The following is a 24,506-nucleotide window of genomic DNA, read 5'->3' on the forward strand; positions in this document are numbered from 1 at the left end:
TGCACGGCTCATTGCAGTTCAACAGGTCTGATACGCTGAAAGCGGCGAACGTGACGATCCAATGGCTGTGGCGAGGAGCATGAGCGCTGAACGACGAAGACCAATTGCATGCAACAACTGCAACTCACTCTTCTGTCGTCATCTCTGCGTCTGGTTTGCAGTGTGACCTAATCACCTCCTCTATCCATTCGATGTAACCGTCCCTTCCTTCAGCGTAGTTCCTCGGGCCTTGCCACCGCGAGAACTCTGGGTCCTTGATCCAACGATCCAGAGCCCGTGTGTAAGACGAAGCGAACCCCTCCGGCGTCTTCTCTCTGAGACGGATATAATGGGCATGCTCTTCCCAGAGGCACCCATATTTGATGAGTTGGTCAGACAGTCGTTTCTCCTGCTCAGCCTGCGATGCTTGACGCGCCATGGCGCGAGATACGGAGGATCGCGCGGTGAGTGGCGCAGAGCGCGTTGGGGGCTTAGACACTCGATGAGATGCGCGACGCGACGCAGGCATAATGTAAGCAATGGCGGAAGACAGTGAAGATGTATCGGGTACGTTGTGGACGCGGAAAGCGACGCGTGAGTTGGTGGTAAGAGGGGAACTGTTCACGAACGTGACGGGCCACGGCGCGTCGAACACGATCGAGCATCGAGCGCAACGCGTGGATGTCCATGTCACATGATACCTAAGTACGTCTCGGCCTTCGGGCCGGCGTACTTTTAAGCGCTGACGCGGACGCCTTCACGGCACCGAGAGGGCGTACTTAAGTACTGTACTTATAGGTTAAAGCTGGAGCTTTCTATCCATTTGTACTCGCCGCCGAGCCTCTTGAGTATACTTGCGCCGGATACCAAAATATAAAGGCATATCTTTTGAGCTCAGCCTCACCTAACGGGCTGCGAGTCTGCGACTAACTTGAACGGGCGGATCGAGCTCACGGATGATCCATTGGATTGAACAGTTTTCATTCAAGCCGGCAACCGTGTCATCATGTAGCGACCATAACCGAAGGACGCCCCGACCGACTAATCGACTACAAGTGGGATAAGAAGCAGGTCAGTTCCGGCTTACTCCATACCCCATTCGAGACTTACGTACCCTGAACGAGGTGCTTGAAGGGCGTTACTTGCTCTTCGGGGGCTCAGCGCAGCCGCACGCGGGGTAGGTGCAGGAGCCGCCGTTGGCCTGGACGTTAGCGCAGGTAGCCTTGTCCTATCGCGCTTGTCAGTCCACGCGATTCGTGTCCATTGTATCTGGTAGTACTCACAGACATTGCGATTGGTATGTGAGAAGTGGATGAGGGGTGAGTGGGTTGTGTAGTCGTTGACTGAGGTTGACAGAGCGAGCGCACTCCTTTTATAGGGCTCGTAGCTGGCGATGAAACTTGAGGTATAGACACCGTGTGTTCTGGTAGTCTGTATTCAAAGTAGTGTCATTGGTTGGCCGTTGTCCAATAGAGGCGGGGGCGTTTATCATGCCTTCCACAGGAGACGGATTCCAAAAACTGGCGCTGCGTATGGCTGCGACGGTAGGCTGGGGCCTGCAGCTGACCTGCGCGTGTCAGTTGAAGCACGGACGCTGGACTGAGTAGCTGCGTTACCGACTGTACGCGACAATGATGTATTGTCCCAATCAGGCATTGCTTTCTCTGGTAATTCCCGACGCGCGTTGTCAGCGTGTAATGCGCACTGGTGAGTCGCGGTCTGGTAGATGGCTAACGCATGTGGGCAACCCACAGGACCTTCATATGTTAAAGCGCGCGGCCATGGAGACGGACAACACCACACGGGCACCTTGGATGGAAGCTTGTCTCGCGGTAGTGATGAAAAACTGGCGTGTTCCTCGCCTGCGAGGAAGACTAGTTCATTGTATGTTCGGACAGGGACAATCTAATAGGCAAGCGGCCACCCATCGCTGGCACCGAGCAGAAACAAGTCGGTACGACCCCGTCCAACTGGCAGATTGGGCTGCCAATGTTTGGCACGGAACACGCGCAGACGGCGTCTTACCGCGCTGCAAGTTGAGGCAGGCTGAGCCCCCGTTGCTTGCCTACCATGCTGGGGCCCCGGAGAGCGCGATAGCCCCGGCGCGCAAAACTCAATCTTCTGCAAAACGCTATCGGCGTGATTCACGCGCACACTGCCTTGATGTATGAAACTCTGCCTCACCGTTTCAAACCGCCATCGCTCACGATATCACCGCGTGTCGAGCTAACGCATGTTGGTAGACAGCGATGCAGTCGCACAACAGTAGACAGCTACAGCGGCGCGACCTTGGGCTTTATGTGTAGCGCGAATTCCCTTCGCCGGGGGAGGATCACCGACAACTGAAATCATCCTCTAGCTTGCCTGATCCTCTCTGCGTATCATTGACCCGGGTAGATCGACCATATGCTCTGCATCAAGTTCAAGTTGCTTTGGAGGAAATAGACATACCGTAGCTGCCAATGCAAGGCAGGTGCCAAATCAGCTCTATACGCATGTTGAACCCGCTATAGCGCGACGCCGAATTAATCTACCTCAGCCTCGTGCACTGGGGATTGCCGTACTCGGTCTGAGTTTGTGCCTGTGCTGCGGTCAACTACGTGTAGGGGGTGATCCCAGACACCGGACTCACCGACGACAGAGGACGCTGGGCTTGTCCGTCGGGTGAGGAGTGTCCTTGCATCCAACACGCGCAACGGATCACTTGAGAAACCATTTAACATAGCTACGCGATACGATCGATCGCGCGGGTCGTGGTCGTCGCGACGCACATCTTCTTCGAGTTCAGTGTGTTCTTTCCGGCGTATTTCGGTGTCAGTCTGGCCACGCCGCGGGGGAATGACGGCGCCGAACAAGGCAAATTTTGAGGGACAAAGCGGACGGAGGCCTCGAACGAGTGGAAACGCCAACGTGCACGCCCCGCCACCACTGCGCACGGAGCTGTGTGCGGTTGCCGGGGTCTCGGCGATTGAGCGCGTTGCGGCCTTTTATGCCGTCGCGTCCAACCACCGTTGTCCTTTGTTCTTCCTCCCTCGTTCCCTCCATCTCCGTGACCGCAGGCACTACATAGGCCTTGCCCCCCTCTCCTTACTCACGACGCCCGTTTACACGCCCACGATGTCTTTCTCTGTCCTCTCCGCTGCCTTCGCCACCGCTCTTTTGGCGACTGCCGGCGTGAACGCGGAATCGCACACCGTTCGTTTCGCAAACCTGTGAGTCCCCTCAATTCATCCAGAGCAACCCAAGACTGAGGCCTCTCAAGGTGCGGATCAGGAACAGTCAGTATTTGTGTCTTCAGTCTTTGTATGGTGCCCTGACACGCGCGTTTAGCCCACGCTACTTGGAAATGGAGGTGTGATGTCCACCGGCCAGGACTACACGTCTGACGGTCCCTTCGAGTCAGCCATTGCGTACGTGACAATGTCTGCTTGATGCGCAGCCGCTAATTTGGTTGTTTACGCAGGTACTTGACGGGTGGCGATGGTGTGTACTTCCATACCAGGTTCATTGTAGTATCTAACTGGCATGCAGGTATTACGTGTGGTTACAATGGCGAGCAGTGCCTTCTCGTCGAGATGACCTTGGGCAACCCTACCGTACCCGGTGGTGGCTCTTCCGTCGACATCAGTGCCATTGCTCCGTACGTTGTTCAATCAGCATGACGATTACCCCACTCTGACTGCGTGCCCACGCTGCTGTAGCCATGCATTCAACGTGCCGACTTCGTTCTCATACTTCGGATCCTGCGCCAACACCGGGGCTAGCTGTAGGTTCTCTTTTCTGCTCTCGTGTGCATGCGCTGAGGCGTCATCTCGAAGGTGCAAGCGAGGGCTGCTCCGAGGCCTTCTACCAACCGGATGACAACCAGGTACAGGTTGCTTGCGAGGCCGATAACGTGAGTTTGCAGCCCGATTGTGCTCGCAGCAGATTCTGACGTCTTTCCGCCCAGGTCAACCTGCTCATTGCATTCTGTGGTGACGCGACGACGCTCAACCCCGATGACTACGTGAACGGTGGTTCGGGCAGCGCGGCTTCCTCCCCTCCTGCTTCCACGTCCGTGGCTGCCAGCACCTCGGCAGCCCCGACCGTGTCGTCTTCGGCAGTCAGCACCTCTGTGGATGTCTCCTCATCTGCTGCGGCGTCCTCTGCGAGCGTGTCAATTTCGAGCCCGCCCGTCCTCCTTCCCGTGTCGACCACCCTCGTGTCTTCTGGTGCGGTCTCATCCTCCGCGGCATCCTCCCCGGTTGTAACGTCCGCATCCTCCGTGGTATCCTCCTCGGTTGTGACGTCCGCTGCCGTTACGTCCTCCGCAATCTCCTCGTCCGCTGCCTCCTCTGTCGTCACATCGGCCCCGGTTGCGTCTTCGAGCTACGTCACTTCCTCCGTGATTGTTACCCAGAGTGGCACTACCGCTGTTTCGTCCTGCCGCGTGCGCCCTACTGCCTCGGCTAGCGGATTCCCGCTTTCTGGTTCGGCCGCTCCTTCCAGCGTTGCGACTGCGTCAGGCTCTGATGTGACCAGTGCTGCTGTCTCTTCTGGAGATGCTTCTTCTGCCGCCTCTTCGGCTGCCATCTCCAGCGTCAGTGTCACGGACGTCCCTACCAGCGCCAGTGCCTCTTCGGCTGCTGCGAGCGCGGCTCCCACCGAGACGGACACGGGCGACGACGGTGATGATGGCTGCGGTGACGAGACTGGTACGGACGTTGCTCCCTCCAGCACCGACGCTGCTTCGGCTACCTCTGCTGCAGCATCCGCCACGCCCACCGACAGCGACGATGGCTGCGGCGACGAGACCAGCACCGACGTTGCCCCCTCCAGCACTGCTGCTGTGTCGGCTACCTCCGCTCCTGGTGTCTCTAGTTCTGCGGTCGCAAGCGCCTCCGATGTGTCCTCCAGTGTTGTCCCGACTTCCTCAGCTGCCCCGTCGGCATCATCCAGCGCTGTGCCTAGCGCGACGTCGAGCGCGGATGGTTGCGGTGCGACCGATAGCACTGCTCACCGCCGGGAGCTCCTGGAGCGTCTCTCTGTGCGGAAGCGCGCTGCCGCTCCCGCGTACGACCTCGCAAAGGTCTTCACCTCCCGCCGCCGCCACGCGCGTGGTGCGTACCTCAACAGCATGTATGGCCACTGAGCCCCGGTCATGTACGACTGGTGGCCACGGTCCGTGTCTGTGTGCCACCACCCTTCCCGTCCTTTCTCCCCTCCTGGTTCCTTGGATCGTTTACATTATCGACCTCGCAAGCGAGGTTTGGATCACGCAACTCGCCGGCATCTTAGACTAGAGATGTCGAGGCCGCGATGCCCTGGTTAGGGAGACGATATGTGCTATATTGGGTGTGTTCCCGGTGTCGCGCGTGGGTTGCTGCAAGCTGGAGGCTTGTGTTCTCGCTCTGTGATGTGGTACAAGTTATTGTGTTTGCGTATCTCGTTCTCGTCCTGTAGCGTTCGTAGATCGACTACTAGGTGCTCTCAATACATCCTCAATGTCGGACTGGTAAGACTTGTGAGCCTCGCCAGGCCTCGCCGAACCAAACGACGGGCAGTGCGATCGAAAAATGAACGGAGATCAATTGACGATGCCGATTGCGGTGCCTGCAGGGAGCCGCCGGCCGGCGTCTTCCTGGTTCAGTGACGGGATGTTGCCGTGACGACTCTGCTTGGCCGCGGGCTTGGGCGGCCGTGCGTGACTGTGTGACGATGCAGGCCGGTCGCCGGTCGATGTTTTGAGGGGGTCGCCCGCCCGCCTCTCTTCCTCCGCAGACCAGCATCCTCGAGTCCTTCTCCTCTTTCCGCTTCCTCTCGTTCGCCGACGTTCCTTTCGTCCCCACAGCCATGTTCTCCACGCTCCTTTCTGCAGTCTTGGCCGCCGTCGCGCTCGCCGCGCAGACGAACGCCGAGTACCATACCATTCGTTTCTACAACGCGTGAGTCGGGGCGTCATTTTTGGGCGCGAGACGGGATTTACTGAACGACGGCGCTCTGGACAGGTGTGGCTTCGGAACGGTGAGTGGTGGCATGTTTAAGACACCCCGAGTCGGCGCGCTTACCGGTGAGGCGTATAGCCGACGCTTCTGGCGAACGGAGACGTCCTTTCGACCGGCGAGGACTACACGAGCGACGGGCCCTTCTCTTCTGCTATCGCGTACGTGCTCTCTCGGACGCGTTGCTGCGACTCAGCTTACAGTATGCTGTGTGCGCTCTAGCTACCTGCAAAATGGTACGTCATACTCGTCTCCATCTCTACGCCCCGTTGTTGACACAGAGCACAGGCAACCAATGTGGATACAATGGGGAACACTGCACGTTGATGGAGATGACCATGAGCAACCCAACCTGTGCTGGGTGCGGTTCGTCGGTCGATCTTTCTCTCATCGACCCGTGAGTGCCTACGCGATTCCCGGTTCTGCCTCTTGACAGAGCTCTGTGCAGGCATTCATTCAGCTACTGGACCTCCTTCGCGTGAGCTCTCATATCACTGCGTTCTAAACTATCATGTCGAAACCCACCTCGTATGCAGGTACTTCAATGGATGTGAAAATACTGGTGCTAACTGTAGGCACTCCATCCTTATCTTCTGACGAAAGGCAAGCCGTTCTTACTCTAGTGTCATGTAGGCCCTGCGGCGGGTTGCGCCGCCGCATTCTACTACTCCGACGAAACCCAGGTCCAGGTCGCCTGCCAGGCCGATAACGTTCGTCTCCGCAGTCTGTGACAGGGTTTTCCCCGCTAACCGAATGTTCTCTTCAGGCTGGCCTGCTCATCGCATTCTGCGCGGATGCCACCACCCTCGACGCGAACAACCTGCCTGGCACCAGCCCTTCGTCCAGCTCCGAGCACCCTCGACTAGCAGCACCTACGTTGCCCCGACTTCGACCTGGTCAAGCTCATCGACTTATGTCGCCCCGACCTCGTCGGCCGTTTCTGCATTCTCGGGCTCGGTCTCTAGCTCCTCCGCTGCTCCGTCTACACCCTCTGCGAAGTGCCCTGCTCGCAACGCCAAGCGCTCCCTTCGCCTCAACCAGAAGCGTGAGGCTGCTCCTGAGCCTGTTGCCAATGTGGCGGCGGTCCGCCACCACGCTCACCGCGCCAGCCACTAAAGTGCTACACGTCACTGGTGTTCCTCGGCTGCCCTAGCTCTGAAGTCTTGGACCTGTACTGGCTGTCTATTTGAGCTCTCCTCCCTCCCCTACTAGTTTTGAGTGGCTGTTGTCCGCACGCACTTTATATCCACTTCTCCGTGCGGTGCGTTGGTTCAGTGTTTTGTAACCCCTGCCCTTATTTGTATACGCGGTGCCCTGGTATGGGAGCGAGGCTAGTCTTGTCTGCCCTGGTACTGCCACACAGGCATAGCTGTCCTCGAGCCCGTGCCTGTGCGTTTTTATTGCCCGGTTGTGCGTACCATGATGTCTGTAAACCTCCCCTGCAACTTACGTAGGGACCGCTGTCGGTCCTGTGTTGTTTGAATGATACCCTTACAACTTACTCTATAGTGATCTTGGTAGGGCTCAAATCATCGGCGACACTGCCGTTTCCTACCAAACCGAGATAGAGACGAGGCGAGCACGATCACGGGCTCAAGGTTTATATAGCACATCGGTTCATGCGAATACATGCAACATGATCAGTAGTTATGCAACATTTACTAGGATGCAACTGCCCTCAAGCGTGTACCTCGAGAATGATGTCGTCGTCAGTCCCCGACTCGCTATCATCATCCCCGTCTCCCTCTTCAACGCCCTCTCCATCGTGACGATCTGCGTTCTTGGTCTCTCCGTCGGTTTGTGCGTCGACGTCGACAGGATTCTCGCCGCCCTTCGAGCCTTCTGCTTCAGGCTGAGCCTGGGGTTCATCGTCGGCATGTTCTGCGTCCTCTGAGATGGCGGGTAAGGTTGGTTTGCTCTCGCCGCCACTCAGTGCTACGGCAGGACTGCCAGACTTGTCCTTGACTGTCTCGGGCAGACCGCCTTCCTCGCTGAGGAGAGGCACGCCCGAAGTGAACGACTCGTTCAAGGAGCTGACGGTCGAGAGCGCCATGTCCAGCACCGTCTCCACGCGTCTTTTGAGCTGTTCACTCGTGCTCTCAACGGTCTAGGTATACACGACCGGTCAGAAATTAATGAAGGAAGGAGCGGGGCGTGTACTGACCAGTGTGACCAGGTTGATGAGCGCGTCTGCCTCGTCGAGGCGGACGAGGAGCGCTGCCTCGTGGCTGTCCTCACCTTGCTCTTGCTCCTGCTCGTCTCCGTCCTCGGGCATGTGCAGCTCGACCTCACCGAAGTGTGCCTCGAGGAACATCGCGAGGCGGCGGATGCGTGTCACGGGGCCGGTCTCGTCCTCGATGTCCGCGTGCGGATGCGGGTGCTCTGGGGCGTGTGAGTGGGAGTGAGGATGGGTCGTCACTGGGGGGAGAGTTAGCTGCGGCCGAGACTAACTGGGGGAGAACGTACGCTTGACGGAGGCGGGGCTCTTGTCGATGCCGGTGATCAGGGCGAGCGTAGAGTCCGCGATCATGTCGTTGCTGGCACTGGAGTCCCATTCCAGGATCAACTCGTGCTCCTGTGCCTGTTTGACGTCTACGGCGCCCATGACCTGCGCATGCGTCAGACTGCCGTACATGAGTTGGGGACATCACAACTTACTCGGATGGTGGGTACACCATCCTTGTCCAAGCCCTCTTCCACCTTGCCGAACATGCCTTCCAAGTGCCACCGGACGAGCTCCCAACCAACGGTCAGCACCATCTTCTGTCTTTGCGTGACGATATTTGTTGACAGGCCGGTGAAGTCGCGGAGGTCCCGCGGGTCGAGAAGTGTGTAAGAGTAGTCCTTGGCAACGAGCAAACCGGAGAGCAGGTCCCCTGGTTGTGGTGGTTGGGCAGCCAAGTGGCCGATTGCCTGGAATATCGGCGTGGTTCAGCGACGTAGACGAGACCACTGTGCGCAACTTACCTTCGCCACACGTTCACCTCGGAACGTGAGCTCAAGGGTCTCCAGGTTCCGTGGAGTATGAATCTTGACATCTTCGTCCCGGCTCTTGTATCGATCTGTCATCGCCGCACGCAGACGGCCCATCGCAGTCTGTTCTCCATGTACGAGGACCTAGCGAATACATGAATGACGGTAGCATTCAATGCGAACGGACAACTCACTATATGCTGCGCCTTGACCATCTCGATGAACTCTGAGTTCTGCGAGTAGTCGACATGGGCACTGAAGGAGATCTCATCCACGGAGAGCTTGCGAGGGATCGGAGCGCCCTTGGCGGGCATGATCTCTTCCGGTTCACTTTGGATTTCCTAACGAGCACGAGTTGTAAACGTAGTGTCCTCACGGGATCCACCAGAGCGAGAGAAGATACATTGATTGCAAGCCATATAGATACAATAGCCAGGGCCCATACATGCGATGCGCCACGGAAAATGGCCACTCACCCTCGCCATTGTCCCTTCTATCGAATAACCTGTGACGATGACGCCGTTCCTCGAGTCTGGCGCCCAGAGTTCCAGCAGTTCCCGGCTAGGCCCCGAGTCCATGAATCCTGGACTTGCCAACACTACGCACGGCGGTCCCTCGGCGACTTTGCGCTCCCAGCCTCGACTGTGTGGTACATTGGATATATATCTGGAGAAACGTCAGAGCGAGTGAACGAGATGCCGTAGTCAACGCACTTGAAGACAAAGGGATTGTCTCTCTTTGCGAACCGCGATCGCACATTGGAATTCATTGTGTGGATGTAGGTCTGGTAGACAGCCATAGATTTTCGCGCTAGATTCGAAGCATAGTACACAGGGACGTTGTGCAGGTCAGGGTGCTTCTTCCAATATTCGTCCAAGATGAGCAGCAGTTCTTGTGCGCGTCCTACAGCGAATGTCGGCAATAGGACATGTCCGCCTCTACGGATGATATTGTGAATCAGACTTGTGAATCTTGCTTCCTTTTCTTCCCTGCCCTCCAGTGTTTGTACGCCATATGTACTCTCGATAATAAGGACATCGGGGTGTATTGGAGGCACTTCCGCCTTCACAAGATGCCTGTCCTCTTCGCGAGAGTAGTCGCCGGTGTACAGGATCTTGAGACCAGCAATGTCTATGAGAAACATGCAAGCGCCGAGGACATGGCCGGCGTGGTACGGGGTGAAGGTCACCCCTGGACAAGGCGTGATGACTTGGTGAGCGGACACAGGGATGATGGACGACATAGACATTGAGAGGTCAAGAGGAGAGAACAGGGCATCGGACGTTGATGAGCTGCTGAACTCTTCTGTCAAAGCTCACGAAGACATCCCAGAAAGCTGCGTACCTCATTCGTACGAAGTCTTGCATCATGAATTTGTGCAGTGCTTTGGTGGGATGCGTCATGTATACCTTGCCTTTGCCATCCCGGAAATTCGTCTGTGACATAGGTCAGTCTGTTTGTTCACCAGCTTTGCGGCACTGTAGCACTAGCCTTCTCCGTGATGTATGTCAGGGCGGCGGCGTGATCCAGATGAAAACTACGAGAGCCTTTTAACTTCTCTTACAACGGTGAGAACATCAGATACGTACTGGGTGATTAGCAGTACGTCTACAGTACTCCAATCTAGTTCGTCAACGAATGGTAGGGATGCGATGCCACTGTAGGCGGGGTGAACGCCTGCGTCGCATACTATTGTCTTGCCACGGTACTGAATGACGCAGCAGGACCGGCCGACCTCCTGCCCAGCACCGAGAAGAGTGATTTTGAGCGTTGGTACATCTGCCATTCGCGGAAAGGAAAGGTCTTGAGGCTTAGCACGAAGGAGATGGGCAAGGGTCAGCAGTGGTGGTGGAGGGTGGTGGACTTCGCTGCGGCGATGGCGCGGGCACTTGGCAACCAATCCTGTAGCGGGCACGTGCGGGAGGAGGACTCAACTTCTCACTGGCAAGCGATGTTCAGGAAAACGAGTACTCAGGCCTTAATCAAAACGTTCACGTTCATTTTCCTCTGAAAGTATTCAGTGGGTCTTGGTCTCAATTGTGAGGTATGTACGGGCCTCGCTCGCACTGATGGAGTACTAATGACTACAGTTAGTCGGGCTGCTGAGAGGCGAACTATGTCGAAGACTTCCGACAGGCGTGGTAGCTCGGGCACCACGAAGCCTACAAAATCTCGCGACGCACGACGCCCACTCGTAGAGAAGTCAGCCCATAGGAGAGCCAAGTCGCAAAGTGTGAAGAAGCATATTTCCAAGGCTCGCTTGGAAGAGGTCACCGCCGAACTTGATAGCCAAGTGACGCACGTACAGACATTATACACGGTATGTTGACCTTTTGCCCTTTGGACTCAACATTCACAACGATGGCAGACTCAGGTGAAAGGGAAGGAAACACCAGCTAGTAATGAAAATGACGCAGTCGAAGGCTTGGGCGACATCCTGCGGGCACTCTGACCAGATGCTTCCTCGGCCGGTGGCTCAAGGCTCAGACACATGCGCCTTAGTCAATCACTATCGGTCGTTTCACGCCGAAGGGTCAACAACCTGTGTAGGCTGTCCGTACTTCAGTGTCGGCATCCTTGCTCTTGGGTGAAGCAGACCGGCGGTGACGGGACTACCAAAGTCAATATCGCAACACTCCAACTTGTGTCATTGCAGAAGTTGCAGATAACCTCGATGTATTGTAACCAAAGCACACGAGTACCAGTACACGTTCGTAGGTGGAGAAGCAATACCCGGCGAGTAGGAGAAAACAGTCTAGAGCTACGATCGGGTCGTAGGCTTCTTCAGGATCTAGTCGTACAACTGCTGGAGTTGGGGTGCACCTGAAGGCCGAAATGAATGAAGCAATAAACAGTAGCAAATGGAATCGTAAGGAACAGAGCAGAGGAGGCTTCAAAGCCTGAGTGTCTGTCAATAAGTCTTGCGCATTCCGTATGCCGAGAGGGCATACGGAACCCGGTCAGTCGTAGAAACATCTCGAAGTCGTCAGGAGTCATGAAATGGTTCAGTGCAAGTCTTCCCAGTTCGGCCGCGCCTGTCCTATGGAGAGCTTGCCCTTCTCTTTGCGCTGCCTGAGGTTCTTCACCTCGGTATTGATGAGGTCACGTAGGCGCTCGAGATCGAGACTTCGCTCAGCACGCGAACCCATGAGCAAGTTACGCCAAATGCCGGCTGCCGCGACTGAGTTGTCGATGGAAAGCTGCATGGGACGGTGAAGGCGAACCATCTTCTGCATGAGATGGTCCGGGCTCGGGTATATGGCATCCGGCCAAGCAATGCGAATCGCGAACCACCATCCTAGGGGCTGAGCACAGCTATCAGACGAGAGGAATATGTGGTAGCTGGGACAGTACTCACGCGGCCATCTGGCAGACATCGCTCAGGATATGTATCATAGGTAGTGAGAGACCCATCTGGGAGAGAGAAGCTGTTTGATAATGAAGAAGCCACGTCAACAGTTATCTTTTCACACAAGAGGATTCACGTACCGATGGACGACCCAATGGCTCTCATCATTCCGATGCTTAGCAAGGACGATGAGCAAGCGTGGGATCCCCTCAAGCCCGAAGGGAGCCCATAGGTCCCTGAGCATTCCACAGGCATCGCCATGTCGTCCATTATAGACAGCGGCACTAATAGCATCTGCCATGTTGGGCGGAACAAAGAGGCGGTCGACCCGCCCGGGAGGGCTGTCCGTCATCTTAGCCCTCACATAGCGTTTATACGTCTGCGTCGACCAGATGCTGAGCGCCACCTCATCCACCTGCATCCCCCGCATCGTACTGTTGACCGCGTTGTCCAGTTCAGACGTCCGCCAGACGATTGCCCAGTTCAGTAGGCGCTGGTGAATCCGCTGCCACGGTGGTGGCAGGCTACGCTCATTCGCGTAATCTCCAGGCTGCCAAAGCTGATGGTCGGGCATGTTGCTGCCGTCCTGAGGGAGAGGTGGGAGCGGAGGCGACCCTCGGCGGTCAGTGTAGCCTCCCGTGTTCCCGTCGGGTATTTCAGGCAGGCCGGACTCTGTGACGGCTGCCTGCGCATCGCCATCGTCATAGTCTTCGCCGTCGTCTCGTGCAACCTCCCATGTCTTGTGCGTGGCCACCGACTGGCTACCGTTCGGCCGCTCTCGCAGCTTGTAGAACTGCTCCTCGAGGTACTGCTGGCCCGGAGAATCGGTGCGGTCATTCGGCATGTATTCGCTGCCCATGCCACGAGTCTGATCGTCGGTGGGCGCCAAATGGTGACCCTGCAGATCGTCATCGTCGTCATAGACGTCCTCTTCCGGGATGGCATCATGCAGGGACCCGTCATGATGGTGCATAGACCCAGGCAGCGTATGGAGGTTCGTCGAAGTGCGCAACTCCGTGTCCACAGGCTGATACATGGATTCGTCGCCCATCGTCGTCGCCATGTTCACAGTCTGGGTCATTGGACTCTGGGCGTAGCCACCCGCCTGCGAGCCATAACCAGGATAGCCTCTTCGGTCGGTGACGTATGATTCGCCCTGAGAAGATCGCAAGCTCCGCTCAATCTTCGGGGCGAGGCTATCAAGGCGCTCACGCATGTTTATCATGCCGTCGATGAGATCCTTCGCCCACTCCGGAGGGTCGGCGGTGGTGCCGATCTGCGTGGACCGTTTCGACGAAGGCTGAGCTTGGAGAGCAGCCATAAGATGCACGCTTGGGTCGTGGTCGTGATAGGACTTGCGGTACTGCCTGATCGACTGCACAGGCACAGCATAAGCGATACTCGCAAAGAACACAGAAACGGTAGACTAGCCTCGTTGTCGTGCTTCATGCCGAGCTTCTTGACTCTTGCCCGTACAGCCTTCCTAACGGCCTTCTTGACTGGCTCTCCCATAGGTTGATCCAGCGCGTTCAGCAGTTGGCAGAGCTCCATATCATGGAAGTGCGAATGCTGAATCTCCGGCTCCAAGGCTGACGGTGCTACCGTCGACAGCGCATAAGACGTACGAGAACGCGGCTGCGGGCCCGTCAGGACGTTATTCACCATTCTCTGCTCGTCCGCGTTCAGATCATCCATAGGCGAAGCAGGACGTGAAGGGGTGGGGGTCGCCTGTGGGTCGTTGGCAACGGAGCGCTTCGATCGCGTGGGAGACATGGCGGCGGCAGCTCGTTGCAACTCTTCGTATGCACTGCGTTGAGCTGACATGGGCGCAGCCTGAGAGCGCGGTGACAAAGGTGCAGCCTGAGAGCGAGGCGACATGGGGGCTTGAGAGCGACCTGATACCATGGCGCGTGTTTAGCTATCATTCACTGTCGTCATAGCGTTATCAACACACCTCGTTGAGAAGTCGCATACTGTTCGCCGCCATTAGCCTGCGATGCGCTCTTCACAGACTTCGGAGGCTTCTGCGACGGGTCCCGAGTAGCAGCCTTCGCAGTCCGTTTCGAGAGCGCCTCTGTGACAGAATCGGACGGCGCAAGCGACGGAGACTTATTCGTGTGACGGTCGACCGGAGACGGTGCTCTTTGGGTGTGGACCTTGGACAGATTCTCCTCAAGGACGGACTCAGGTAAAGGCGGATAGGCCGTGCGGTTTGTCTTTTGCGTATTGCGTGACTTGAGCGACTGCCCTTGGGAAGCTGCTGTCCGAGGTGACCACGGCCGCTCGCCACCGCCGCCCGTTCGAGTAGGTGACAATGCCCGCGACACAGATTTTGGCGACACCATCTGCAAGGACGTTAGCAGGAAAGACGCAAAACGGTGTGGCACTTACCCCGGCCATGTCGACGTTGGATGGAGACTTGTGTGAGGCCCTAGAACCGTTGTGCCTCATTCGGGATGCCGTTGGGCTGGAAGGGATGTCAGCTACCGAGGCCGGAAGTGGAACGGCTGCGGCTGCGGCTGTCGCCGGCGTCATGCCAAATTGCTAACATAGAAGGATTGAGGTGGTGGGTCTCGACAGAACCTACGGAACACGTGCCTGGAATGGGTTCGGATGGCTGCTACTCGGAGAGCCGGGTACTTGTACGGGTGGTTTGGGAGGGGTGTTCTGATAGGAGTCGGAATGGGTTTGTACTGCATAGACAACTAGAATGCTCACCTGTGCGAAGCCTCCGAACCCATCAGGCGGGAGAGGCCCGAAGTTGCCAAAGGAGGAGCCAAACGACTCAAACTTGGGGCCAGGAGGGTCGTTAGGTCCCGGTTCGCGTTCTGGCTGAGCGAATGTTAGACGGTCGAATAGCGCGTTACGGCGGAGCCTGCTCACAAGACCGGTCGTCTGGATGGGTATGGTACGCGTAATGTTTGATCCTTCCTGCACGTCCGACCTGATGTCGTCGCCCCCGTCGTCCCCAAAGTCGAGCTGCTCTTCCCCTTGTGGTGGTGTCTTCTGAAGACCCTCTAAATACAATAGTACTGTGTAATGCGTCAGATATGTGCTCCGTGTGTGTCGAGATGCAACTACCTTTCTCGTTCGAGGCTATCGACAATATGTGAATTTAACGTGACCGCCTAATTTGAGTTCGACGCACCCGGAGTATTAGACCGTAGCATGTGGCTATGAATGGTCTCTCGAGCATCCACAGCGGACATGTCGATTCAGCGGAAGTTCAACTTCGACCTGGTTCGGCGCGCGTTTGGGGTAGAGTGATACGAAACCGGGGATAAGAGAGTTACAAAGTGATGGAGGGGGTATCCGGCGGAAACACGAAGATTTATCAAGCAATGAGCACAGAAGAAGAGTGAGGTAATGCGGGACGGTTGGATATGAACATGGCTGGAGTTCAATGACCGCCTCACCGTCTCCTCATGTCCATAAGCGCCGTTGACCTCTATTTGTGTACCCGTCCTGGTCCAATACTGCCGCTCGTCGGTCGTCTAACTGGTTACAGTGCAACAGCCCCAACTCTTTTGTAGGAATCTCGCCCTAGCAAAAACCTCTGAAGTCTTCTGGCCAGGAATCAAATGCGATCCTCAGCTGATTGGAGACGTTGAAAACTCCGACTTCGAAAGAGACGGTCATTGTCAACCTAGCTCAGCTCGGACTCGACATCGCATAACATGTTGGATGCACATCTGTATGCTCTCTGCTAACAGCACTGACCGAAGGGCCAAACCTCGGATGACTCCTAGTCAGTCTACACCTTGTATGCAATGGTGCGCTTCCATGACTTACCCGCCGAGTCGGAGGTGACGTCTCCAGGTGGTGAGCACTTGAGCTCTCGAGACGTCGTGCATTCATACTAACATGCATGCCCCTATTACACAGTACGGCGACTATGACATGCACTTGCACAGCTGTGGCTCTGGTTCAGTCGCCTTTGTGTCTCTATTCACGACCACGGAGGTGCCAGTCTGTGATATTGCCCGGAGTGAGAAGCAATGTCAGGTGTTGTCAACCTTTCGCACATGTGCATGATCGCTGAGGTGGTGCAGATGGGATACAGTCTGTCAACAGGTGGTGCTTTTGATTTGGTTGTATCTCTTGCTCTGTACTGCCCAGCAGCATTGGCTCACAAGAGTTCTGAGTCGCCTCTTGACACTCCCTGGTCACGAAGTTACCAAGCCACATTGTACCGTAGTCCTCGCCGCTCTGCGGTAGAGGGCGTCTCTTTGGTAGAGATACGACGCTGAGGGCTACCTGGCATCTCCGGATAGAAAGTGCAGTCGCGCGATTGAGGCAGTTGGCTTGAAGTGCTGCTAGACAGTCTCAGTCTCACGCCTCGAGTTACTTTGGTATCAGAACAGTGTCCGCCTCGCCGTGTGTGAGAGTTGCCAATGCGAAGCAACGGGTACTTGCCGTGTTACAGGAACCGTGAAAGGCCACAATCAACATCACCCACGGTGTACGCCATGCCCTTTGTCGAATCTGGTGCAACTAACCTACATCTCATACAGGCATAGAGCGCTTTAGGCGAAGACGCGATGCGCCCTTGGTACTTGGACCTCCGAGACGCGAGACACGTCACACGAGACGCGAACGCAGCCACTGTGGCCGCCGGGCGGCAGACGCGATGATCAGAGGAAGGCGGTACTTGACAGTTCATACGGAAGTTCTCGCCGTATGAGATGAGTAACCAAACTGCCGGCGAAGAATGCTTTACTACATAAAGTCGCGATAGCCTCTGAGACAGGACTCAAGTTGCTGCCATCGGACGCATCTCTCGCTCGTCAAAGCCTCACCGGCACCGAGTAGCGATGAGCTGGAACTTCACGATCGACGATTCGAGCTCCTACATCAAGTATCTTCCGTCGGGTCCGTGTTCTCGATGCCGCGACCTGCATACGCTGAACTAATCTCCCAACAGAGGATACGGGGTTGGGAAACAATACATCCCTTGGCTGGGATCCATACTGGGGAGGCTCTGGCGGGTTCCTCCCCGTGTCAGATCAGTCGTATGGTCGAGGAGCCAGTGGACAGTCCCTCCACGTAACAACGCTCGATGGAGCCAGCTTGTCATTCGAGATCTATGGCGAGTTATCTCGCTATGGAAACGTCGTATACGCTCATCTTAATATTCACATACAGGTAACAGCGTCTGTCTCCATGGAACGTCGAATGGTACATTCGATGTTGCCATCAACGATATCACTGCGCCCGGTTTAACAGCAAATGCAGATGGCGTCTTGTACTGCCAACAGGATCTGCCAACGAACGTGAATTACGTCAATCTTACTGCGCATGTCACCCCGAACTCTGGACAGCAACTAGCATTTGATTACGCCGAAGTAACCTACGATTTTTCCACAGGGTAGATGTCTACACGCCATTCTCCCCATACATTGTTTATTGACATTCGGGCGCAGGGCAACCTCGCCTGAGGAAGTTGTGTATAACAATACGGACACTTCAGCGGTACACTACACGGCAAACTGGACAAGCCTCACGATTGCTGGTGCGCCGAGCACCACATCGAGCATCCCCATCCACAAGACGACCGCGTACGGCGCGTCGGCATCGCTGAATTTCACTGGAGAGGCAATCGCAGTGTATAGATTCAGAAGTTGGGGGTCCTATCTGTACAACATCGTGAGTTGGTTGTCGCCTGAGGCGGGATTGGGCTGATTTTTGTTTGCTCTGGTATGTTTAGACCTTGGATGAGGATCCGCCGCATCAGTACAATGGGAGTACTCTGTGGGAACTCACAAATTCGCTCCTGTTCTTCCAAGCCGGAATCGACCCCACTGCGTCACATAACATCAAGATCACGAACGCTGGTGGCGAATCCTATTACAAGTTCTATCTCAACTCAATCTCAGTGTTCAAGTCCAATTCGACAAATGCGACGCAGAACACACCAGCGTCATCTTCGCCACCAAAGTAAGTCCAAGCTTCTACGTCTCCTTTTTCTAGCCTCCTTAGACCCCGCGTGCAAGGGCATCCACTGGCGACATACACCACCACACGGCCGCCATCATTGGCGGCGTGGTTGGTGGCGTGGGCGGTCTCCTCTTGATCATCGGTCTGGCGGTCTATTTCTTGCATCGGAGACCATCGCCGTCACAGTATCGCGACATCTCACCGTACATTGCCACGAATGCGGGCTCAGATCCCCAGGCTGGTACCATTCAGACGTCTTCCAGCTCTCTCCTGTTCGCCAATGGTGCGCGCCAAGCGCAAGGCCTACCGGCAAAGGGTACCGGTCTGGCCAGTACACCGGCGACTTCCCAGACCGCACAAGAACATGCGGTGACAACTCCACACCGGGCGGGTGTTGCAGGCCACACAGGCGTCCCTCATTCGATGCTTCCTACTGGGCCCGAGTCACCAGCAGGTAGTACCGCTGCGACTGTTTCATCGGTCACACAACCTGTGAACGTGGACCGCATCATCGAAATGATTGCGGAGAGAATCGACAGACGAAGTTCGCCGCCTCACGACGCTGGAGACGCCCCACCTCGGTACCGGGACAGCGCAGTTTAAGGACTGAGTACTCAGTGGTATACCGCTGTTGGCGTAGCCGTGTTGGCTATCTACATCCCTTCGACTGCACAACCCAATGTACGCTTGAAGGTTTGATGAGCTCAAGGCCAAAACACATCGCGCTCACGAACCAGGACAAACATGGAACTTCTTCACACCGTTCTATGTGCCTTCCGCCATTCGCGACAGTATGTAGTCAGGCGGCCAGCTTGACTGAAGCTTAAGATGTAACGCGTAACGACTCCGATCTTCATGCCAATCATGCATCATGATAGGAACTCCATGAGACTGGTTGCTTTTGCGCGTGTGACAAAAATCTACGAGCGGTCGCAGGCGGTCGTATAGTACAGCGTACCACGGTCAGGTACGCGCGCTCGATGTGTTCCTCAATGTCGTCCCATGTCTTGATTGTCCCCGCTGTACCTAGGAGCCTTGTGTAAATATAAGTAGCACATGTACAGTACACAAAGCAGCCCCCGGCAAGCCACAATGGGGTAATTACTATGAACATGTCCGCACAGCGTACACCTGACGGATCTCACTCATCGCGGTGAGCGGGCGTGCCGGTATGAGCACGACTCGGGCGAGCCCCACAAGAGTCCTACTGCATTAGGCAGGGGCTGGGCGATTGGATCTGATCAGTGATCCGGATGTGAGACACCTACCAAATGGAGCACGTGGCGAATGAGCGGCCAGCATTCAATGAGCCCGCCAGTGTCTTCCAACAGCCTCGGCGACCCGCTGCCAATATCTGACACTTCGCGCATTGATGCAACACAAAATACGTGATTTGCGTCGCGCTTTGTCGCCGTCAAAAGGAACGTACAAACAGCGATAACAGGTTGCCTGATGCCCTGGCCCGTCGCATCTTATTCGCAGTCCTTTACCTTCTTTCGCCTGTGTACTCCTACTGGCCATGAGCACTGGCTGGAATTTCACAATTGACGACTCAAGTGCATTCATTACCTACAAGCCTTTCGGTCAGTCGTATATAAGGCTTTCTGTTGAAGGTGTAGACTTATTTATGCGAGCATAGAGGATGGTGGTTTGGGAAATCGTACCCTCATCGGTTGGGAGCCGTCCTGGTCAGGCTCGGGTGGCTTCCCTACGGCCTACGCAAACAGTGCTTCGGGACAATCGCTTCACATCACTGCTCTCGACGGGGCTAGCTTGAACTTTCAGTTCTATGGTACGCCCTATTATGAGACGGCTGGGTGCTCTTCTCATTCCCGTGGAACCAGGTGATGCCGTTTATCTGCATGGATCGACGAATGGGACCTTCGACGTTACCATCGACAACGATGCGTATACTAATCAATCGGCCGTTGGAAACGGGCTTCTCTACTTTGCCGACGATCTTGCAACCCAAACACACTATGTGACACTGACCGCACACTTCTCCGGCGCCGGTCAAGTCCTAGAGTTTGATCTCGCGAATGTAACCTACACATTCGCAGATGGGTGCGTTGCGTTCACTTTGCACAGACCGTCACGACTGAGTGTATCTGTATGGAACTAGATCTGATGGCAAACCGCTCGAGGTGGTATATGCCAATACGAACACTTCTGCCTTCCAGTACACGGGAGGGTGGTCTGTCAAATCGGACGCTGACGTGCCAAGTCCGACATCGACGGCACCTTTTCATATTACCTCTCAGTACGGCTCGTCAGTATCTTTGAACTTCACGGGAGAAGCCATCGCAATGTACGGTCTCAGAAACTGGGGTAACTGGATTTATAACGTGGTTAGTACCGACTTGAGCGACGTCTGCCGTTCCATCATTCTAACTGCACTGTGTGTAGACACTCGATGGGTATCAAACCCAGTATAATGGAAGCACACCCTGGAAGCAAGGCAATTCGCTTCTCTTCTTCGAAGCTGGACTTGACCCCAATCGGACGCACACCATTGTCTTGACGGATGAGGCCGATCAGACCTACTGGCAAATGATATTGAACTCTGTCTCCGTGTTCCAAGCCAATCATACCCAAGGTGGCACAGCATCCAGTTCTGCGACGTGAGTTGCGTGTCACCCAATGCATGAATGAACTTGCCTCATTTCTCCATGACGGCCAGCTCTGTGTCAAACATAAGGAAATCAACGAACGCCGGCGCCATCGCAGGCGGGGTCGTTGGTGGAGTTGTTGGGTTACTCCTCATCATCGGTCTGATTCTGTGGTTGTTCCGCCGCCATGCATCCAGGCAGTACGATGCATCCCGGAAGTCCGATATATCACCCTTCCCCGTCCTTCCCACCGCCGCCACGCCGTCCTCCCACTCACTCAAGGACGGAGCCGTGCCTACCACTGACTCCTCGTACACGGCGCCTGTGACTCCGGTCATGTATCACAAAGGCGCGTCAGTTGGCGGTCCACCCACCGCACAGATCCCTGTGTCTGCTCCGGTCACTGTAGTCTCTACCAGTCCGCCCAGCAGCAGCATAGGGCCTCCGACCGTTGCGACTTCTGAGACTGGCGCCCCACCGCTTCCTGAAACGGGCCTGGTCGCAGGGGTCGCATCTACACCCGGGCCATCTGCAGCGCATCCTCCGGCTGTGAGCGTGGACCACATCATTGAACTCATCGCGCAAAGGATCGATCGTAGGTCGTCCAGAGGTCCTTACGAGGGCGATGCTCCACCGCGGTACCCGGAAAGTGTCTACAGTGACTGAAAGTCTTCATTCCCGGGTCCGAGACTAGCACGGACATGGTCGAATAGCTGTTCGAGCTGTTCATTCATTCGTTGCCCTTCACTGGCACTTGGGTGGTCCGGTCATTTATTGTGCCATTTTCTCGTACGTATGAATCTATATATACTTAATGTGATCATGCCTGGATCATTACCTCTCGGCCGCCTCGAGTACTCCGAGCGAGTTGCGCCGTTCAAGAAAACCACTCCCAGTGTGCTGGCCTTCAAAGATCAAGGCTGTTTGTCAATTTCAAGGGCCCCGCCGTTGTAAGTTGATTGATTTGGTTTGTTATGCCCGAAATACGTGGCTAACGATCACGTTCGGATCCAGTCTCAGGAATCTACCTATGCTCTGTCCACGACTCGATGGTGTCATGAGACTCCTGGGAACAGGTCGGCGTATAAGCATGATTGCCATCAGTGCCCGCTGTACCGATCTGTCCTCTGACATCCTCCTTAACCACCTCCTTGACGGCCGGCGACGCGAAAGCGGGAAACCTGGAGCTTCTGCCTCTTGACCTGACGCTTGGTGACGTACGAAGATGATCCCGAGCTTCTCGTTCAACCGCAGTGCGAGCTGGCGTTGCGGGATGCCTTGTTTCTGCAAGAGGTTGTTCAGAAGCTGGACCTTGTGCTGGCTCACACGGTGGAGTCCTGCGATAGTCGTGGTCCGCCACTTCTTCTCCTGGAGTATTGAGTACGACGCTGGGCTTTTTCTGTTCCAATGTCACGAAACCTTAGGGAGCAGCTTGAAACTGACTACAGTTGGATTTGACTGACCTCTGGAGTCACATTCGAGCCGATTTCTGCCGCCTTCCGAAGGGGAGACAGGAAAATGCCCGGCGCTGGCGCAAAGACAGGTAGACGAGGAGAGCGAGGCGTATCCTTTGCCGCGCCGTCTCTTGAGGCCGTTCTAACACCGCTCACAGTGTGTCGCGCGCCCGGCTGAGCCAGGCCGGTCGAGGGCACGATCCACGTCCCATCATCATCGTCAGACAGTTCTTGCAAATCGCCGGGGACCGGAGCTGGGACGTCAGAGCTTGATGAAGGTTGCACCGTATCCTCTCCCAGTACGGGGGTACGCGGAACGCGACCTGCGGATTCACGTAGGAAAGGCGCGACCCGAAGACCAGCAGTACTAGCGGAGATGTCTGACGAGGACAGATCCGACGTCGTATGAGTCTCGCCGATGCATCCGCGGTCAAACTTTTCCCATTTGAAATCGATGGCAGTGAGGTCCTCGGGCAGCATATAGTCATCTTCCTCGAGAGGATCCGAGCTGCAGGGATCTTCTGCAGGCGAGTCGAAATAAAATGGAATCGGTCTGAGTGGGGTACATTCGTTTGTCCGCTCTAGCCCGAAAGAAGACTTCGACGGCTGTTGTGGGGCAGGCGATGACATACGTTCAAGACAGAACGGAGAACAGGAGCGAGCGACTTCGCCTCCAAGAGTACGGTCTAGTCCCGTAGTGGTGGCCGAGGGCATACATCCAGTATGTCCCGAAGAGCGAGTTGAACTAGCGACAAGCATAGCCATCGAGGTGTTCTGGGCGAGTGCAGAGGAAGCAGCTAAGCGAACGCCGTAGCTAGTCATCACAAAGTCGTCCGGATCGTAGTCTTCAAGAAGCGGCGTGTCTGCCTGTGGACCTAGTATTACAGCGAAAGGATTTTTACTGAATAATCCATTTTTGGTGACCCCAATAGACTCTTCGAGGAGCATGGTATGTTCAGCGTCGTCGCGACTAGCGGACTCCAGCGGAAAGTCGGAAGGAGGCACTGCACCGACAGAGGAAGCAGGCCCAGGAGTGGAGAACGGCACGGGCAGGAGATCCTCGCTCAAGTTCGGTCTTCCGCCGGATACGGACGAGAGGCGAGATGTCGTGTGGGAGACCGAGTAAATGTCGCCCACGATGCGGTCTCGGGACAAAGCGAAGTTACTCGCGAGGCGTCCCGTAACCGATGGATTCCCTGCGCCTGGATTGGGTATATGCGCGGTCGGAGGACTTCCTGGACTCGGAGGGTTGAACGCGAAGACAGAGCCGTCATTGATGGCTTGTTCAACAGGCACTGCAGGGTTCAGCACGGGTGCATCCTCGTGTACTCTGGGCTCTACGCATACACCGGGCCTCACCGGAACGGTTGTCGAATGTGGTGGTAGTAGAGTGCGGAGAGGGTGGTGCACGTCAAGCGTAGAGAGCGTATTGTTGAGCCATGCGGGGATAGAGGGAAGTTTCCGGGATCGCCTTCTGCTGTTCCGATACTCTCCAGAAATCCCAGGTTCGTCAAGTCTTTCACGACCACCAGCATGCATCTTGATGACCGCGAAGTCAGCCCCGAGTCGACCTCCGTGGAGCTCGTTGTATGCGTCTACGGGTGTTCTCGGCATGTCGTACTCTGCAGCGCTGGCGGAAGAGGATGATGCGGCGCGACGACGCCTTCCTGAGTGGGAGCTCTTGGAGCTCGCAGGAGATGTATGCAATATATTGACGGTCTCGATCATCCGGTCGAAGCGAGAGTTCAGTCCAGTCGTTTTGCGCCGCTTCATGACAGGTTGCTCCGATGATCTAGGATCATGAAACAGAGAATCTTGTTGGTTAGGTTAGCAGGACGCGCGTACCGACTGCTGACGGTCCTCTTGCGCGCCATCATAATATCTCCCGACACATCGTTATAAGCCAGTAGTGAAGGCATTGTTGAATGCTAGAACCATACGATCTGCAACTGACATGCAGAATGATAACCTTCGAGCGGGATTGTATGCGGGCAGGATTTTTGGTGGTTGTGGCCATCAAACAGGTCGCGCAAGCGTCACGACACGTTCGCGCAAGAGTGTATCAACGGTCACGTGGGTCGCGTTAGTCACACGACGGCGACGACGCGTACATATACCCGGCCCGTGACAGGTTGCCACACACAGACGCACGTCGCTAACCTTAGGCTTTCGCCAGCATGTCGCTATGAGACATTTGCGACGAGTGCCGCCGAGATTGCGCTAT

The 24,506-nt window shown here is 55.9% G+C and overlaps 9 protein-coding genes across 9 annotated transcripts; 5 read left to right on the forward strand and 4 right to left on the reverse strand.

The window, feature by feature from the left end:
• Positions 1-292: 292 nt before the first annotated feature.
• Positions 293-522, forward strand: B0H18DRAFT_976449 (uncharacterized protein; the record flags this gene model as incomplete). The annotated part of the gene is made up of 1 exon (XM_048044167.1): positions 293-522. A coding segment is annotated over exon 1 (194 nt), but the record flags the coding sequence as incomplete, so codon positions are not given.
• A 2,455-nt stretch (positions 523-2,977) lies between these two features.
• Positions 2,978-5,317, forward strand: B0H18DRAFT_976459 (uncharacterized protein). Its single transcript, XM_048044168.1, has 8 exons — positions 2,978-3,191; positions 3,242-3,257; positions 3,310-3,389; positions 3,443-3,462; positions 3,511-3,619; positions 3,681-3,745; positions 3,798-3,874; positions 3,929-5,317. Exons 1-8 carry the CDS (start codon positions 3,097-3,099, stop codon positions 5,108-5,110), a joined length of 1,644 nt encoding a protein of 547 aa, XP_047899230.1. The 5' UTR covers positions 2,978-3,096; the 3' UTR covers positions 5,111-5,317.
• A 398-nt stretch (positions 5,318-5,715) lies between these two features.
• On the forward strand, positions 5,716-7,376 carry B0H18DRAFT_418045 (uncharacterized protein). Its single transcript, XM_048038006.1, has 9 exons — positions 5,716-5,903; positions 5,967-5,982; positions 6,042-6,121; positions 6,183-6,196; positions 6,249-6,357; positions 6,409-6,438; positions 6,497-6,531; positions 6,594-6,670; positions 6,727-7,376. The coding sequence occupies exons 1-9, from the start codon at positions 5,812-5,814 to the stop codon at positions 7,111-7,113; spliced, it is 840 nt and encodes a 279-aa protein (XP_047899231.1). The 5' UTR covers positions 5,716-5,811; the 3' UTR covers positions 7,114-7,376.
• A 262-nt stretch (positions 7,377-7,638) lies between these two features.
• B0H18DRAFT_869122 (Metallo-hydrolase/oxidoreductase) lies at positions 7,639-10,719 on the reverse strand (the record flags this gene model as incomplete). Its single annotated transcript, XM_048039987.1, has 11 exons — positions 7,639-8,067; positions 8,125-8,378; positions 8,427-8,568; positions 8,619-8,873; positions 8,928-9,077; positions 9,128-9,274; positions 9,410-9,599; positions 9,647-10,225; positions 10,278-10,369; positions 10,413-10,470; positions 10,523-10,719. The coding sequence occupies 11 exons, from the start codon at positions 10,717-10,719 to the stop codon at positions 7,639-7,641; spliced, it is 2,493 nt and encodes an 830-aa protein (XP_047899232.1).
• Positions 10,720-11,938: 1,219 nt separating this feature from the next.
• Positions 11,939-14,106, reverse strand: B0H18DRAFT_868894 (uncharacterized protein; the record flags this gene model as incomplete). Its single annotated transcript, XM_048039974.1, has 4 exons — positions 11,939-12,238; positions 12,292-12,361; positions 12,423-13,649; positions 13,703-14,106. The coding sequence occupies 4 exons, from the start codon at positions 14,104-14,106 to the stop codon at positions 11,939-11,941; spliced, it is 2,001 nt and encodes a 666-aa protein (XP_047899233.1).
• A 2,828-nt stretch (positions 14,107-16,934) lies between these two features.
• Positions 16,935-18,952, forward strand: B0H18DRAFT_418127 (uncharacterized protein). Its single transcript, XM_048038007.1, has 6 exons — positions 16,935-17,154; positions 17,207-17,371; positions 17,428-17,650; positions 17,706-17,928; positions 17,990-18,219; positions 18,276-18,952. Exons 1-6 carry the CDS (start codon positions 17,097-17,099, stop codon positions 18,820-18,822), a joined length of 1,446 nt encoding a protein of 481 aa, XP_047899234.1. The 5' UTR covers positions 16,935-17,096; the 3' UTR covers positions 18,823-18,952.
• Positions 18,953-19,372, reverse strand: B0H18DRAFT_418128 (uncharacterized protein). The gene has a single exon (XM_048038008.1). The coding sequence runs from the start codon at positions 19,331-19,333 to the stop codon at positions 19,082-19,084; it is 252 nt and encodes an 83-aa protein (XP_047899235.1). The 5' UTR covers positions 19,334-19,372; the 3' UTR covers positions 18,953-19,081.
• A 154-nt stretch (positions 19,373-19,526) lies between these two features.
• B0H18DRAFT_976475 (uncharacterized protein) lies at positions 19,527-21,746 on the forward strand. The gene is made up of 6 exons (XM_048044169.1): positions 19,527-19,802; positions 19,859-20,011; positions 20,064-20,283; positions 20,342-20,567; positions 20,626-20,840; positions 20,900-21,746. The coding sequence occupies exons 1-6, from the start codon at positions 19,739-19,741 to the stop codon at positions 21,492-21,494; spliced, it is 1,473 nt and encodes a 490-aa protein (XP_047899236.1). The 5' UTR covers positions 19,527-19,738; the 3' UTR covers positions 21,495-21,746.
• On the reverse strand, positions 21,747-24,304 carry B0H18DRAFT_1207171 (uncharacterized protein). Its single transcript, XM_048036208.1, has 3 exons — positions 24,128-24,304; positions 22,292-24,074; positions 21,747-22,227 (listed from the first exon to the last, which is right to left on the reverse strand). Exons 1-3 carry the CDS (start codon positions 24,199-24,201, stop codon positions 21,853-21,855), a joined length of 2,232 nt encoding a protein of 743 aa, XP_047899237.1. The 5' UTR covers positions 24,202-24,304; the 3' UTR covers positions 21,747-21,852.
• Between the last annotated feature and the right edge of the window lie 202 nt (positions 24,305-24,506).

This window comes from Fomitopsis serialis, assembly GCF_022376445.1.
Source record: "Fomitopsis serialis strain Sig1Antser10 chromosome Unknown B0H18scaffold_4, whole genome shotgun sequence".
Taxonomy (NCBI): domain Eukaryota; kingdom Fungi; phylum Basidiomycota; class Agaricomycetes; order Polyporales; family Fomitopsidaceae; genus Fomitopsis; species Fomitopsis serialis.